At 47.4% G+C, this 15,176-nt stretch overlaps 2 protein-coding genes across 2 annotated transcripts in view; both read right to left on the bottom strand.

Annotated features, from left to right (window-relative positions):
• Nucleotides 1-15,176, bottom strand: part of LOC142259057 (uncharacterized) — a 75,225-nt gene that overhangs the window by 25,570 nt on the left and 34,479 nt on the right. The gene's annotated exons all lie outside the window — the stretch shown is intronic.
• LOC142259044 (gastrula zinc finger protein XlCGF66.1-like) lies at nucleotides 4,922-12,603 on the bottom strand. The gene is made up of 4 exons (XM_075331574.1): nucleotides 12,526-12,603; nucleotides 12,217-12,396; nucleotides 12,012-12,135; nucleotides 4,922-4,986 (listed from the first exon to the last, which is right to left on the bottom strand). The coding sequence occupies exons 1-4, from the start codon at nucleotides 12,601-12,603 to the stop codon at nucleotides 4,922-4,924; spliced, it is 447 nt and encodes a 148-aa protein (XP_075187689.1).

The raw sequence follows: 15,176 nt of genomic DNA, 5'->3' as shown, positions 1-15,176 counted from the left end.
ATGGCCTGAAGATCAAGCCGTCCAAATGTCACCTCTTGAAGCCAAAGGTACAGTACCTGGGTCATGTGGTCAGCGCAGAAGGTGTGGCACCTGATCCGGAGAAAGTCACCGTAATCAAGGACTGGCCAAGACCCACCACGGTAAAGGAGGTGCGGCAGTTCCTTGGGCTGGTGGGCTACTACCGAAGGTTCATTGATGGTTTCACCAAGATAGCAGCGCCCCTTCAAGATCTCCTGGTGGGCCAGCCAAAGCAGGCTAAGAAGCAGAGCCCTCCATTTGAATGGAACAGCCAACTAGAAACCTCCTTTGTCCAGCTGAAAGGGGCTCTCACGGGAGAAGAAATTCTGGCCTACCCTGACTACAGCCAGCCGTTTGTACTGTATACAGACGCCAGCAACGTGGGCCTGGGAGCCGTTTTGTCCCAGGTGCAGGGAGGCAGGGAGAAGGTGATAGTGTACGCCAGTAGGAAGCTTCGGCCCACAGAAAGGAATCCAGAAAATTACAGTTCCTTCAAGCTGGAGTTCCTCGCTATTGTTTGGGCAGTGACTGAACGCTTCAAACACTATCTGGCGTCGGCCAAGTTCACCATCTTCACGGACAACAATCCGTTGACACACCTGGCAACAGCCAAGTTAGGGGCGTTGGAACAGCGATGGATGGCCCGGCTGTCTAACTTTGACTTTACCATCAAGTACCGGGCTGGCAAGAAGAATAACAATGCTGATGCGCTGTCCAGAATGCCTCACTTATCCGAATCTGGAGAAGACCTGGATGAACTCGAAGAGATAGAGTTACCGGCTTTCCATCATCAGGGCGTTTCCCAGTGTGAGCATGCTGTGGGAGTGAAGCGCTCGAGCCAACACGAGGTCCCGGTTAACCCATTACTCCACCATAATTGGGAAGAGACACAGAACGGTGACCCGGCGATGCGATTGGTCAAAGAAAAGCTAGCACAAGCTGAGACTCATCTTGGTCCAGATGCTCCAGAAGAAGCCCAGCAGTTGTGGAAAGAGAGGGGACGACTGTTCACCTACCAAGGCAAGCTCTGCAAGAGACACGTCAACTGGCGAACAAATGAACTTGTCTGGCAGATCGTGGTTCCGCAGAGGGATGCTCCAATGGTCCTAGCAGCTTATCATGATAACGCAGGCCACTTTGGGTGGAAGAAGTTGGAGGCCCTACTCCGTGATCGGTTCTATTGGGTGCACATGAGAAAGGTGATCGAGAAGTGGTGCCGAGACTGTGGCCCGTGTAACCTGAGGCGGAAGGATGATGCCAGCCAAAGGTCTCCCTTACAGCCAATTGTTACGAAGCAGCCCCTGGAGTTGGTGGCCCTGGACCACGTGAAGTTAACACCAAGCCGGTCAGGCTATGTGTACGCCCTCACAATTGTGGACCATTACTCTCGTTTCCTGGTAGTAGTGCCTGTGAAGGACCAGACAGCCAGAACAGCAGCTAAAGCGTTCCAGGCATCCTTTTGCCGGCCTCACGGTTATCCGGAAAGGGTACTGACCGATCAAGGCCCTGCGTTCGAGGCGGAGGTGTTCCAAGAGTTTTGTAACATGTACGGTTGTAAGAAAATCAGAACAACACCGTACCACCCCCAAACCAATGGACTGTGCGAGAAAATGAACCATGTGGTTATTGATATGCTGAAGACTCTACCTCTGGAAGAAAGGAACCAATGGCCAGAGAAGCTGCCAGATCTGGTCGACCTGTACAACCATATCCCAGTAAATTCGACCAACTGCAGCCCCGCTTACCTGATGCGAGCCAGACCTGGCAGGTTGCCTGTAGACTTTGAGATGGGGACTGTGTCGCCTGAGGCGGTTCAAGAAATAGAGGATTGGGATACAGAACGGCAGCAGCAGTACCGTAAGGTCCAGGAATGCGTAGAGAGGAGCCTGTCTCAAGCCAGAACAAGACAAGAGCAGCAGTACAATCAAACGGCCCCAGCAACTCCCTTAGCACCTGGAGAACAAGTCCTCAAGAAGAAGCGGAGGACGCATAAATTGGATGATCAGTGGGAGAACGAGCCCTACACCATTATCCCCTCCAACTTTGACAACAGTAAGGTGTGCCTCATAAGCAAGGACGAAGGCAAGACTTGTCAAGCAATATCCAGAGACCGCCTGAAGACGTGCCCTGAGCGGTGCAAAGTTCAAAGGGAAGTGGAGGAAGTTCGAGAAGAAGGGGAAGAGATGATACAAACGATCCTCGGCAAATTCCCCAAGACTTGGACCCGCATAAATGGTGCCGTAGTGGTACCGGTCCTGACGTTCCCACAGTTGGTCGAGCCAGAAACAGAACAGGTTCCGGATCCACCCAAAGAACCGTCCGCCCCGACACGCGGTGACACGCCAGCAGTGGAACAGGAGGATCAACCCCCTGTCAGTGGTGAACCTGTCATACCCTTGGCGACTCCTAGACCACATAGGCAATCATCATGCATACCTATTGGGGTTAGGCCTACCGGTAGTGCTGAGATAGGAGACACACTAAGTAGTCAGGGACAAACACCAGAGCTACGCAGGTCTCAACGCAGCACTCGGGGACAACCCCCTCTAAGGTATAGGGAATCAACTATATAAAGAAAGAGTATTTATTAGAATGTAAATAGTTATGTGAAAAGTCTGTAATGTCGTGTACAAAATGTTTTTTTTTGTGATTGCGAAAATGGACAATTGGGCCACTGGACTATGGGTGGCCAACACCTAAATTGTTTATAGTTAGCACCAGTGTGCTCAACACCCCTGAAGAAAAACCCGTCCGGCGTGCATAGAGTGGGGTCATCAATGCTCTGACGCACGCCCAGAGCCTACGTTGGGGGTTTGATCGCGGCGGGTCCCCCATGGAGCAGTGTAATGGACACCCGGCAGGGAGCCACACTGGACTCTTATAGTACTGTCTGAAGTTGTAACGTTAAAAATAATGTGCCTCCCATATTGGGATGAAATGTATGACATGTTATGTTTTGTTTCCACAGTCCGGGAGTACTGAATTTAACTAAGGGGGAGTGTGGCGCCCTAGGACCTGGTCGCCACAGCAGCATTGCCCTCCCAAAGGGTTAATGCTGAGCCTGGAGGTAATTGGGAGATCCATTGGCCAGCAGGTTTAACACCCAACACAGTTCTCCCTCCGGCCAGCAGGGGGAGCTCTGAACCTGGAATTCCAGGGAGCCTTCCTCTACCTGACCAGAGGGAGGAAGTGCAGCCAGTCTGTAGGGAGTAGTGGAAGTGAACAGACGCAGAGTGAGCTGTCCTGTGAATCTGGGGCCTAGAGCTGGAGCAGCTTGGCCCAGAGAAGCAGGAATAGCTGAGAGGCAGCAGAGAGACTCAGACATCGGAGTCTGTGGTTGCCAGGGTATAAAATCCGCCCCTGGTAGCCGAGTCCGAAGGGCAGGAGAGCTGCAAGCCCCTGGCCCAGAAACATCCAAGGTACAGCTGCAGCATCAGGGCCCGGTGTGGACTCCAGCGGAGAAGCACCAGAGAGAGGGTCTGCGCAGCCACCTACAGAAAGAAGGGACGTGCCATCGGTCCCAGCAGCAAAGAGGGCCATTGCTGGATTCAGAGAAGCAGGGTCCTATCATCACAAAGCAAAGTACAGGAGTAGGCCTCATACTCAGCTGGCCAGAAAGATCATCCCAAGTACTTCCAGGCCGACCGGATCCCCATCACCACCTGTAACGGTCTCCCAGGACTGGACTGTTCCCAGAGTAAAAGAGGAGAAGGTAAAGAGACTGTTGTTTGTGCCTGGTTCTTTCCTCGCCTGTCGGCCCTGCACCGTGTTAGCCACACAACACCATAGACTTTCACGGGCACCAACTGTATCCCGGGGCATCGCTCCACCTGTGGGGAGCAGTAACATCATAGCTGCCATAACATCACCCCGGAGTTCTCCCATAGCAGCGGCGGCTTAATAGCCGCATACCACAGGTGGCGTCACGAACATTAACTTCAACTCATCAGCCACATATTCAACTGACACCCACCAGGGCCACGGAGCCGGGCCCAGCCACCACTGACTACCACCGGACTAGTCCGGCCCGGCACCGGGTGTCCCCTAGCCCTGGGGTGGGCGAGTCACATGGATCATCTATTTATCCCATAGACCTCTACATGAGCCTGGATAGTGTTTCAGCAAGCACTTATAACGCTCTCATATACTTTCCTTTTGCCAAAATCTACATCCTCTAAGCTTCAAAGCTTGATATAAGGTAATGGAAAGATTATATGCGAGAGCTTTGAATTATTATATCCACATTTAGTGATATTAATGATGTGATTATGAGAATAGCTTTCTTCTATTCAGATAGATAAAGAGCCAATTTAATCCTTCCTGGACCTTTTTTTGTCCTCTTCTCCAATATACAGTACTGCAAGGTAGATATTTAATTGGTGCCTTGGGAGCTTCTGGGTTCCCTCCTGGTCCCCGTACCTCCTAGTGTTCTGTGACTAAAAAAATTTTTTTATGTTCTGTCTTTATTGAACGAAATTGTTTGTTTTCTGACATTATTTTGTGTCTCTCAGGTATACCACCTCATATGCTGTTGGTACTTTGATGCAACTTCCGTTGCCTAGCAAATAATCTCAATTAATGACTGTATTTTAGGTGGGTGATATAATGATATTGTTCTTTGTCATTCTATGGAGTATGTCTCTTCTGATTTGTTTTTCAATTTTTCTATTTTTTCTTCTTTTGAAAATGTATTGATGTATTGAGATTTATAACACTAGGTCATTTAATTCTCTTAATATGATATTTAACTTGTGGTTTCTGATCATGACAAACTTGAATATCTTGTCTAAGATACACGGATTTCGTGTTAAATATTTTTTCACTGAATGGATTATGTATGGAAGTGTAATCATGTGAACACAATGCTATTGTACAACGTGTAAACTAATATTTTTCTTTTCTGTTATGATTTATTTACCAGAATGTCCTTGATAAAAACCTGAGTTAAGGTTGAAACGTCGGACTTTTCTAACACAAGTCAAATAAAAAATTTTTATATCACAAAAATCAAGATTTTCTTCTTATTCTTGGAGTGTGCCGGGGTTTTTGCATTTACTCGACTATTTTTTTTCTCCGTGCACCCACCTGATAAAGTGAGCCAGGTTTATCTTACCTGTACCCATCCTGGTAAATGGCCTGTATCCTGTGGCACAGGAAAAAAAAAAATAAACGTTTATACTTAGGCCTTGTGCCCACAGGGCGTTTTTACAGCGTTTTTTCTAGCGTTTTTCATTGCTTTTTTTAATCAATAAAAGCAAGGAAAAAGCATCCCAGCAAAGTCTATGAGAATCAGGACTTGCTGTGCCCACGTTGCTTCTTTTTCAGTTGCTTTTTTTCTTGCTGAAAAAAGAAGCAACATGTCAATTGTTTTAGCGTTTTTTCCTGCTTTTTTCCCCAATTGACTTCAATGGAGTCAGGGAAAAAAGCAAGAAAAAACGCATGTGTAATGCCCACGTTGCTTTATATTTTATGCGTTTGGGCGTTTTTAGGGAGAAAAGAAAGCTATGGCTATGTAGATTCCTTCATAGAAGAAAGCCACATAGCCAGCGTCCAGCAGCTGTTATCTTATCTCCCATTGTTTAGCGCGACACCTCTGCAGGGACCCCCGCTGACGTCACAAGGTAAAGAGTTCATCACAGCGGGGGATCTCTAGGAAATCCCACAGTAATCCCCCTGTATGAATTGTATTCACCTTGTGACATCCCGGAACTTATACAGCGAGGTGTCGAGGTAAACAATGCATGGACCGCCGCTGATGTCACAATGTAAAGAGTTCATCCCAGCGGGGATCTCCAAGAATGTGGGCGGCATTGCTCGGTAATCCCCCTGCATGAATTGTATTCACATTGTGACATCCCGAACTTCTCTGCAGTGACGTGTGGCATTAAACAATGCAGGGACCCCCGCTGACGTCACAAGGTGAATAGTTAATCCCAGCGGGGGATCTCCCTTGTAACCAAGATAAACATCGGGTAACCAAGGTGGTTACCCGATATTTACCTTAGTTACCAGCCTCTGCAGCTCTCACGCTGCCTGTGCTGCCGGCTCCGGCTCTCTGCACATGTAGCTGCATTACACATCGGGTTAATTAACCCGATGTGTACAGCAGCTAGGAGAGCAAGGAGCCAGCGCTCAGTGTGCGCGGCTCCTGCTCCCTGCACACACAGCTAAGCGGTGTGCGCTGGTAACTAATGTAAACATCGGGTAACCATACCCGATGTTTACCTTAGTTACCAGTCTCCGCAGCTTCCAGACGGCGGCTCCGTGCAAGCGCAGCGTCGCTTGCACGTCGCTGCTGGCTGGAGGCTGTTCACTGGTCGCTGGTGAGATCTGCCTGTTTGACAGCTCACCAGCGACCATGTAGCGATGCAGCAGCGATCCTGACCAGGTCAGATCGCTGGTCGGATCGCTGCTGCATCGCTAAGTGTGAAGGTACCCTTACTCACCTCTCTGCAGTCTCCTGGGTCACGTCCGATGGGCTCCAGGACCTCCCGGTAAGCAGCTGATTGTTTACGTCCAGCGGTGAACAGCTTGCCAGCTTTTTAACAAGCATATGATGAATCAGCTGATCTTCCCTGGACGTAAACGATCGGATGATGCTATCAGGTGATAGCATCAGCTGGTTACCAGCGGGTCCTGGAGCCCATGGGACTTTTAGACAATCAGCTGATGTGTAATCTGTTTCAGGTCCTTGAACCTGTGTCAGGTTCAAAGACCTGAATCCAATATCATCTGATCAGAAGGCAAACCGATCAGATGATGTGTCATCATCTGATCAGTTTGCCTTTCAATCAGATGATATTGGATTCGGATTGGACATCAAGGGACCCTCGACCCAGGACTACAGCGGAGGGGGGTTCTTTAGTTCAATAAAGATGGAGTCACTAATTGTGTTGTGTTTTATTTCTAATAAAAAATATTTTTCTCTGTGTTGTGTTTTTTTTATCTTTACTAGAAATTCATGGTGGCTATGTCTAATATTGGCGTGACACCATGAATTTCAGGCTTAGGGCCAGCTGATAATACAAAGCTGTCCCTAACCCCATTATTACCCAGTGAGCCACCCGATACCAGGGCCGCTGGAAGAGTTGGATACAGCACCAGAAGATGGCGCTTCCTCTGAATGCGCCATTTTCTGGGGCAGCTGCGGACTGCAATTCACAGTGGGGGGGCCCAGAAAGCTTGGGCCACCCTGTACTGCGGATTCCAGTCCCCAGCTACCTAGTTGTACCTGGCTGGACACATAAATTGGGCGAAGCCCATGTCGTTTTTTTTTTTAAATTATTTTATGAAATTCATGAAATAATTAAAAAAAGGGCTTCCCTATATTTTTGGTTCCCAGCTGGGTACAAATAGGCAGCTGGGGGTTGGAGGCCACCCGTACCTGCCTGCTGTACCTGGCTGGTATACAAAAATATGGCGAAGCCCATGTCGATTTTTTTTTAATTCATTAAAAAAAAAACAAAAAAACAAACACAACCCAAAAGGGTTAGGAGTAAAAAAAAATGCTTAGGCTCTCGCTGTATTTTCTATTGCTAGGGTAACTTAAACAGCTACTGGCTGCTAACCCCTCCTGCTTGGTGTTACCTTCACTGGCAATGAAAAATCCAGTTAAGCCCTTTTTTCTTGAGTTTTTTTGCCACAAAATTAAAAAAAAAATTCCATGGGCTTAGCCCAATTTTTGTGTCCAGCCAGGTACAACCAGACAGCTGGGGACTGGAAACCGCAACGCTGAGTGGCCCAAGCTTTCTGGGCCACCCGCTGTGTATTGCAGTCCGCAGCTGCCCCAGAAAATGGTGCTTTCATAGAAGCGCCATCTTTTGGCGCTGTATCCAACTCTTCCAGTGGACATGGTGCCAGGTGGCATGCTGGGTAATAAGGGGTTAATACCAGCTTTGTTTTACCAGCTGGTATTAAGCCCGAGATTCTTAATGTGAAGCCAAGTTTGACCCGGATATTAAGAATCTCCAATAAAGGGTTAAAAAAAGACACCACACAAAAAATACTTTATTAAAAATAAATACACAGACACACTTAGGGACTCCATTTTTTTACTCCCTCTCACCCCTCCTCAATCCTGGTCTTCTGTCACCGATCTAGCTCTGCTATATCAGAAAGCACGGGGGAGGAAGAACGCTTCAAATCCCCGTGCTGTCTAATCACTCAATGAGTTAGCAGAGACTGCAGGTTGGTAAGCGGTGACATCACCGCTACCACTGTTGCCATAGTAACCTAATGAGCAGGTTGCTATAGCAACGGTGATCTCCGAGCACCTGATTCCTGGCACCGCTATTCACCTGCATGAGTCGGTAAATAGCGGTGCTGGTAAACGATCTAATAGATCATCATTTTCCTGTCACTTTTATTTCAAAATGGAGATTGAAAAAAATGGGCTGAACAAGGAAATGACATCAGAACACCTTTTTTTCACATCCAACTTTAATGAGCTGAAACAAGCATTCAATAGTAACAAAAAAAGCATGAAAAGAAGCAGGAAAAAAAGCAGGAAAAAAAGCATGAAAGCATGAAAAAAAGCAGGAAAAAAAGCATGAAAAGAAGCATGAAAAGAAGCATGAAAAAAAGCAAGAAAAAAAGCATGAAAAGAAGCAAGAAAATAAGCATGAAAGCATGAAAAGAAGCATGAAAAAAAGCATGAAAGCATGAAAAGAAGCACAGAAAAAAGCAGCTTTTTTTGTGCTGAAAAAAAAGCACCGTGGGCACAAGGCCTTACCCTTCCTCACTCCCTGAAGCACCGATCTCTGTCTCAGCTGCAGCGCCGCTGTGTGGAGCCGTCACCGGTGTCTGCAGCATCGCGTCTTCCTGTCTGTGCCGGCGGTAAGCTGATCGATTCTGGTGCATACTAGCGGCGCGCACAGCGATGACGTCATCGCGGTGCGCGCCGCTAGTGTCCAGATCAGCTGACCGCCGGCACAGACAGGAAGACGCGATGCTGCAGGGGGGCGGCTCCACACACGGTGACAGGTGAGTACACTGATTCACTGCACCCCGCGCTGATAATGATGCACGGGGGGCAGTGAATACAGCCGCACATGATCACTCCAGGCTGTAGTTGCCAGGGGTGATCACGGCCGGCTGCTAATTATGCACGCACCCCCCCCGCCTATCACCCCGCCCACCTGTCAGCGCCGGTTTCGCTGAGAGATGATGGGCGGGAGGATGGGCGTGCATATGTAATGAGCGGGCCCACGTGGTCACGGCAGGCTGTTACAGCCTTCTCGTGCCGCCGATGACCCGCTGCACCGCGGCACCCTCATTCCCCGCAGCCTTATAGTCAGACCATAAGACGCACCCCCCACTTTCCCCCAACATTTGGGGGGAAAAAAGTGTGTCTTATGGTCCGAAAAATACGGTAATACTACTACACCATAATTAGACTACATAGTAACCGAATATTACCACATACAATGGAGAAATACTGCAACACTTTAACCACACCACATATTGACCAAATAATACCGCACATGAGACAAATATCAGTACAACATGACCACAGAACATATTACTACCACACAAGGACATATAATACTACAATAATGATCAGGAATAAAAACTACAACACTAATAACACTAATATTATCATCAGTGCCATAAGGCACAGGAATTCTGTATATAGTGTAAAGGTAATACAGTGCTCACCAGTGACATTATACACAGGAGCTCTGTAAATAGTGTTAAGTATAGTGTGTGTGTGTGTGTGTGTGTGTGTGTGTGTATTCATGTAATACAATGACTTACCAGTGACGTCACTAGCTGACTTTATTCATCTTCACATTTTCTCTTCATCCGGCGCTGACCGCCATCACTTCTTCCTGCCATGACGCGACTCTGCAGAAAATAACAGTCACCTATAGCTGATCACTCCCAGAGCACATTCCTCACTATTTCCCTAATTTCTACACTACATCAGACTCTTGTTCCCCCATGGAAGACAATATCCTCAAAATTAACCTATATTTCACCAGTAATAATGTCCCCTTATTTGCCCCTACAGTAATTATGCCCCACGTGCCACCATAAACAAATAATGTACGTCCCTCATCCTGGCCCCTTTTATTTAATGTCTGGGGAAACAAGTGGAATCAGAAGGGGATGTTAATTGCTTCCTGCACAAGATATCCCCCCACACTGCTCCTCTCCAAAATAGCCCCACAAAGAGCCCCTTTCCAAAATGTCCCCCAAAAATTTGCCCTTTCTATAATATCTCCCCCATACTAAATCCCTGTATAAATCCCCCCCTCTTCATTATACTACGCTGCCTTCCTCAATCCTTGATGCCTCATAATGTCCCCCATTGCTCTATAATGTCCCAATTTCTTTCATAATGTCCCCCACTGACCTATAATGCCTCAATTTGCTTCATAATGTCCTCCATTACCCTATAGTGTCCCCCACTGCCCTATAATGTCCCAAACTGCCTTATAATGTCCCACACTGCCCTATGATGTCCCACACTGCCTTATAATGTCCCCCACTGCCCTATAATGTCCCCCACTGCCCTATAATGTCCCCCACTGCCCTATAATGTCCCCCACTGCCCTATAATGTCCCCCACTGCCCTATAATGTCCCCCACTGCCCTATAATGTCCCCCACTGCCCTATAATGTCCCACACTGCCCTATAATGTCCCACACTGCCCTATAATGTCCCACACAGCCCTATAATGTCCCACACTGCCCTATAATGTCCCACACTGCCCTATAATGTCCCACACTGCCCTATAATGTCCCACACTGCCCTATAATGTCCCACACTGCCCTATAATGTCCCACACAGCCCTATAATGTCCCACACTGCCTTATAATGTCCACCACTGCCCTATTATGTCCCCCACTGCCCTATTATGTCCCACACTGCCCTATAATGTCCCACACTGCCCTATAATGTCCCACACTGCCCTATTATGTCCCCCACTGCCCTATAATGTCCCACACTGCCCTATAATGTCCCCCACTGCGCTATTATGTCCCCCACTGCCCTATTATGTCCCCCACTGCCCTATTATGTCCCCCACTGCCCTATTATGTCCCCCACTGCCCTATTATATCCCCCACTGCCCTATTATGTCCCCCACTGACCCATAATATGATCCATAAAGTCCGCCACCGCTTCTTTATGCCCCTTGTAAAATAACACCGCCCCTCCCCCACCCGGAGCCCCTCATGTAAAATTATTGTACATCTTTGGCTCCTCTGGAGCGCTTACCTGTGCCTGCGCGTCCTCCTCTTCATCCCTGCAGCTACGGCCCCGATGAGGATGATGTCAGTGCAGGACTGAGGCGTGCTCCTCTGCCTCAGTCCTGTCACATCCTCCTCCTTTGGTGATGACGTCCCGTTGCGGTGCGGGCTGTGCCTGAAAGACGCGCATACATTTGAATACCGGCGCGGTCTCCTCATCGGTGCAGGCCTGTGGACTCCCGCAGTCCACCGCTAGGACCTTTGGTGAGTCACATGACACATGTGATGTCACTAAAAGTCCTTCAACTGCAGAAACTTTAGTGATCGTACAGAACTTGTACGATCACTGAAGTTAATGATTGAAAGGCTGGGGGCCCCTTAGAGCGTGGGGGCCCTGGATGAGCTGCTGAGTCTGCCCACCAATAAACGCCGGCTCTGAGACACAGGCGGCCCTGTACAGCGATTCCCCACTACCCTGGTGGGCCAGACCAACCCTGGCTCTCATTACACAAGTATAAACCATATAATACTGGCGGATAAAACAAGACTGAGCACAAGACCTTCACAGCCGTCTACACATCATAGGGGGATTTCATGGCTCCTTCTCTCCATCTACCTGATGATCCTGAGGAACATCGGGGTCTTCTTGGTTACAGTCCTGTGGAAGAAGAGGACGGGGACATCTCTCTGGTGTTGGGCTCTTACTGGATAGACCTGGAGGAGACACATACAGGGACTGAATTCATTCCTTACATACAGATAATTATAGGCCGTGTGTATTTAGTCCTGTCTATTACCTGGTGATGTGAGGGGCTGGGGATCCTCCATCATGACGTCCTTGTACAGATCTTTGTGTCCTTCTAAATACTCCCACTCCTCCATGGAGAAATAGACGGTGACGTCCTGACACCTTATAGGAACCTGACACATACAATGATACCGTCACCCCCGATCCCTTCATAGCGTTACTGTATAATGTCCCAGCATTCCCAGCAGTGTCACCTCTCCAGTCAGCAGCTCAATCATCTTGTAGGTGAGTTCTAGGATCTTCTGGTCATTGATGTCCTCATGTATCGGGGGGTGAGGTGGAGGCCCCGTGATTGGGCTCAGGGGTCTTCCCCATCCCTCAGACACAGGGGCCTGACAGCGCTCACTAGATGTCTTCTTCACTACTGTGTAATCCTGGTTATGGAGAGACACAGAAATAAATCTCACTCCAGACATTTCCAGAGTCCTCACCTCTCCAGTTCTGTCCATCTGTTATTCCCATAGATAAGAATGATGTAATGTGACGTCATCAGAATCTCTCACCTCTCCAGTAAGCCGGAAGAGGATCTCTAGGGTGAGGTGTAATATCCTCTCCGCCATCTTGTCCCTGTCCATATCCATCCTTCACGGGGCAATCAGGAGAATTCTCTTCTATAGAAGATCTCCACTGAGAGGAACCGATATTGTAGGGACCTGAATGGGGAGAAGATGACGATGTAACATCATAGAGAATCCGCTGTAATAATACAATTACTGGCGATAATAAGGGGAAACATATAATGAGAACATTCTGGGGGAACATTATACTGTAGGGGGCAGAAAGGGGCCGAGGACCGGGGACAGAAATGAGCCAAGGACTGAAGGCAGAAAGGGGCCGAGGACTGAGGGCGGAAAGGGGCCGAGGACTGAGGGTGGGAAGGGGCCGAGGACTGAGGGCAGACGGGTTTCCTCACTTCCAGCCTCTCATAGTTGGGGCGTCTGTATCTATCAGAGGAAAAAGAATAAAAACCTCACGATTCATAGAAATCAGCGAGAGAAAAACTCCAAGAAAGTCTCAGAGCTGAAGGGGTTAATGCCGCCTGCCCCAGTAATGGGGAATCTCCACACACCTCCTCCTGCAGAGCTGCACACTGGATATATGGCTGCTCTGTGCTTACAGGACCTGTGATGATGTCACATGGAGGGGAGGAGTCAGGGGTCACATGATCAGCTCCTCAGTATACTCCTATATTGGCGTGCACACACTGGATGAGGCGCGGTGTCAGTGGACGGTTATAGTAAACCACTGTTGCGTATGTATGTGACCCCTGTTGCGTATGTTTGTGACCCCTTCAAATTCATTTCAATCTTTGCTAAATTGAATTATTTATTGATAAGTTCAGGTGAGGAGACGATTTGTTGAGCGACTTTAGAAGAAAAACATTTGGACCTGATCGGTCTTGATCACAATTCGCTGAAAATGTGTGTATGACATATATGGAGCAGAGCCGCATGTGTACGATGTGTATTGAACAGTGCTATGTGTAGTAGTGGAGCTGTGTATGTAGCGGAACCGGGGGTGCACAATGTATATGTAGCGGAGACATGTGTACACAGTGTATGTAGCGGATACCCTCTTTTACCACTTTATTAATCCCCAAAACACCTGTGCAAGTCCAACATAATCCACACGAGGTTACACAACGATTCAAGCTCTGCTACATGTAGTCACAGCACGTGATCATGGCACATGACCACCCGCTGTGAGGTTCAGGCAGAAACTGAGCAGCGATCAGTGGTGACGTCACTCAGGTTAGCCGTGGCCACAGCTGGAGGTTCCCACTGTCCCCCACTTGTGACAGCAGGTAACTTGACCTCAGGTGACTTCAGACTTCACCGCTCATCACGCAACTCACTCAGTCTCTGCCTAAACATCACAGTGTACGTAGGAAATACTGTGGATAGAAGCGCAGGACAGGGTCTTACCTTGGCTTATCTGTTACCTTACCTGGTAATTTCATTAACCTATAAGGGTTGTGCCAGTCACAACTCCTAAATGCACATAAAGGATGGTGGCAGCGAAAGCGAATTCAGACGTAACGGGGGAAAGATCGGGTGTATGCCGCGCTATCACCAGAAAATCAGATGTTGATTATTTCATCTTCTTATGCTGTTATTCAGGTCGACATGTTTCAGAGAACTCAGTCTTTTTCATCAGGACATCAAGGAAAAATCAACAGTCTACTACAGAGGAAAGAACCTAGATATATATATATATATATATATATATATATACACATACAGATACGTCAGAGGATCGGCCGCTGTATGTCAAATACTGGCGGGACAATTGTTAAAAATAGGATTTGACGTATATTATGCTTAGCCAGTATATAATGATTGAAGAGAAATATAGGTGCAAACCATATGTGGGTTTATTCAATAAAGGTTAAAAAATCATTACAGGAAAATCATGCTTGGCTTTAGTTAGAATTGAGTTAAGAGAGAAAAAGATAGAGAAAGAGTCCATTATCTTACATAGCTGTGATGTTATGCAGGCAGTCTTCCATCTGGTTGAGAATGGTCCGCATTCCAAACTCTATGAAATGTGGTCAAGCTAAAATACATTTCACCACACCCTCCTTTCCTCACTTGTGTCTTTACATGGCTTTAAACATGTCTTCAAAAACCTAATATAACTCATTCTCAGTTTTAGCCCATGCATTAAGTCATTGTCACGTGGTCCTAAATCTGCACACGTAGTGTCCTGCGCAGAACAGGTTTTCCAAAACCAGCTAGTTGACCTTTGACCTAAAGAATGTATAGAAGGCTTTGAGGCTAGTTGACCTTTGACCTAAAGTAATGCTTAGAAGGGCTTCAATGCTAATTCCAGTCCATCGCTAAGAAACCACATAGAAAAATAGCACTGAGTTGTCAGCCAGGTTTGATTTAATCATGTCAGATGCTAGCTAGAAGTTCTCCAACCTCACAAACACACTTCATACAAGCTAAGGCCTGTGATTACTATACATACATTATAAGAATGTATGTAGAGATATTATGGAATAAATAACTATCATAATAACTCATTATTTTACAACAATCGACTTATCAAATAACGGCAACAAGATTTAAAACATAATGTATTAAAAGACAACTTAAAAGTCCTGGACGTGTAACAAATATTGAAACAATATAGAAATTACAAAACAAAA

Source organism: Anomaloglossus baeobatrachus, assembly GCF_048569485.1.
Source record: "Anomaloglossus baeobatrachus isolate aAnoBae1 chromosome 5 unlocalized genomic scaffold, aAnoBae1.hap1 SUPER_5_unloc_23, whole genome shotgun sequence".
NCBI lineage: Eukaryota > Metazoa > Chordata > Amphibia > Anura > Aromobatidae > Anomaloglossus > Anomaloglossus baeobatrachus.
This window is presented reverse-complemented; position numbering and strand designations above follow the sequence as displayed.